This window comes from Aplysia californica, unplaced genomic scaffold, assembly GCF_000002075.1.
Source record: "Aplysia californica isolate F4 #8 unplaced genomic scaffold, AplCal3.0 scaffold00065, whole genome shotgun sequence".
NCBI lineage: Eukaryota > Metazoa > Mollusca > Gastropoda > Aplysiida > Aplysiidae > Aplysia > Aplysia californica.
Genome location: NW_004797335.1, coordinates 969,664 through 971,239, shown reverse-complemented (window position 1 = coordinate 971,239; position 1,576 = coordinate 969,664). Strand labels below are relative to the sequence as shown.

The window sequence follows — 1,576 nt, the reverse complement described above, 5'->3', positions numbered from 1 at the left end:
CTCCCCACCCCCCCTCTCTCTCTCTGTCTCTCTTTCTCTCTCTCTCTCTCGCTCTCTCTCTCTCTCTCTCTCTCTCTCTCTCTCTCTCTCTCTCTCCTCGAGTAAAGTAGCAAACACACAAAATACCGGAACGCATACGGAGACGTATAAACACAAATTACACAGTGGGCGTAAATTACAGGGAGATTCAGAAAAGGCACGCCCACCTCTCTATGTATCGCATCGTGATGAAATCAGGCGCTCATCAAAATAATGGAACCCAAGAAACCGACATTATTCCTCTCGTTGAGCAATTCGTATCGATTCTGTTTTGTTCTGGACCAGACATAATCTTCTTCTTCAGGTGTCAAGTCTGGAGCAGACATTGCCGATCATGGTACCCCATCATTTCCTGTTGTCTGTCTTCCTGATCAGCTCGGGTTTTCTCTTTGTATTATTCCTTGCAACGTAGTTCAGGCCATCTGCGTATGTTTCCCTCTATCTTACTACACAGCAACAGTTTTTCCAGTCCACTTGATCTATTTATGTAGCCAAATAATCTCTATTGTGTTTTTTCTGATGGTTCAGGCTATTGATCTTTCACAATCTTCCATTCCATTTCGGGCACTTCTCTATTTGTTTTCCTTTCTGTCCAAGAAATTTTGAGTATTCTCCATAAACCGTAGGTCAGCGGCCCCAAGTCTTCTCTCTGTGTCATTGTTTAGAGCCCAGCTCTCGCATCCATACAAAAGGATTGGCCATGTACGCTTTCAGGCTTGTTATTGCTGTGTTCACTCTTATGTTTCTACTTTAGTGGATACGTTTCATCTTTCTAAAAGCTTCTTTGGATATTGCAAACCTCTCAGTGCCATATTTTTTTATCTGGTGAAATTGTGCAACCAAGATATTAAAGGCTGTTGACCTGTGTCATTCTTTCGTTCTTACATGTGATGTTGCATACCAGGATGTCAGCATTTAAAAAATATCACCTTGGATTCCATTTTCTTTGCGTTCAGCAGTGGGCTCTTCTCTTCGTTTTTCTCTGTCACACTAGTTAGGATCTATTGAAACGAAAACTCAGAATCAGTTTTTAATACCGTATCATCAGCGTACCGTAAGTTGAAATACTGTGGCCGCCTACTTTGGCTCCTTCTATATCAGTGATGTCACACAGTATCATTTCGCTGGAGAAAATAAAGAGAAATGTGGAAACTTACGACAAGAGCAGAGCTCTGGGCAGAACTCTCTGTAGCTGGGTCCCATTTCCGGGTCATTGCAGTCGCTTTCCGGTACCTGGGCACAGATGTCGTAGTCCAAGAATTGCACAGGGTTTTGACATAGCTCTGAGGATCAACAAGGGGTAGTCGCTTTAGTTTTATGGCTTTGTAATTACAGCGTATTTTCAAATAAAAGAATGAAAAGCAAAATGTACTTGGAAACAGTATAATCCTTTCAAGGAGATGAGATGAGAATCTTCGATATGATTTGTAATCCTATGTATAACAATCGATGGCAGTCTTATAAAACATAGCAATGAACGGGTTGACCCCCCTCCCCACCCCCCCTCTCTCTCTCTGTCTCTCTTTCTCTCTCTCTC

The 1,576-nt window shown here is 42.4% G+C and overlaps 1 protein-coding gene across 2 annotated transcripts in view; it reads right to left on the bottom strand.

Moving 5' to 3' along the window:
• The window catches only part of LOC101854241 (cysteine-rich venom protein ENH1), a 55,999-nt gene that overhangs the window by 7,582 nt on the left and 46,841 nt on the right, over positions 1–1,576 (bottom strand). For both annotated transcript variants that reach the window (XM_005093503.3, XM_035968511.1), the window contains exon 9: positions 1,197–1,322. In XM_005093503.3, the coding sequence (XP_005093560.2) occupies positions 1,197–1,322 (126 nt within the window). The remainder of the gene's footprint in view (positions 1–1,196; positions 1,323–1,576) is intronic.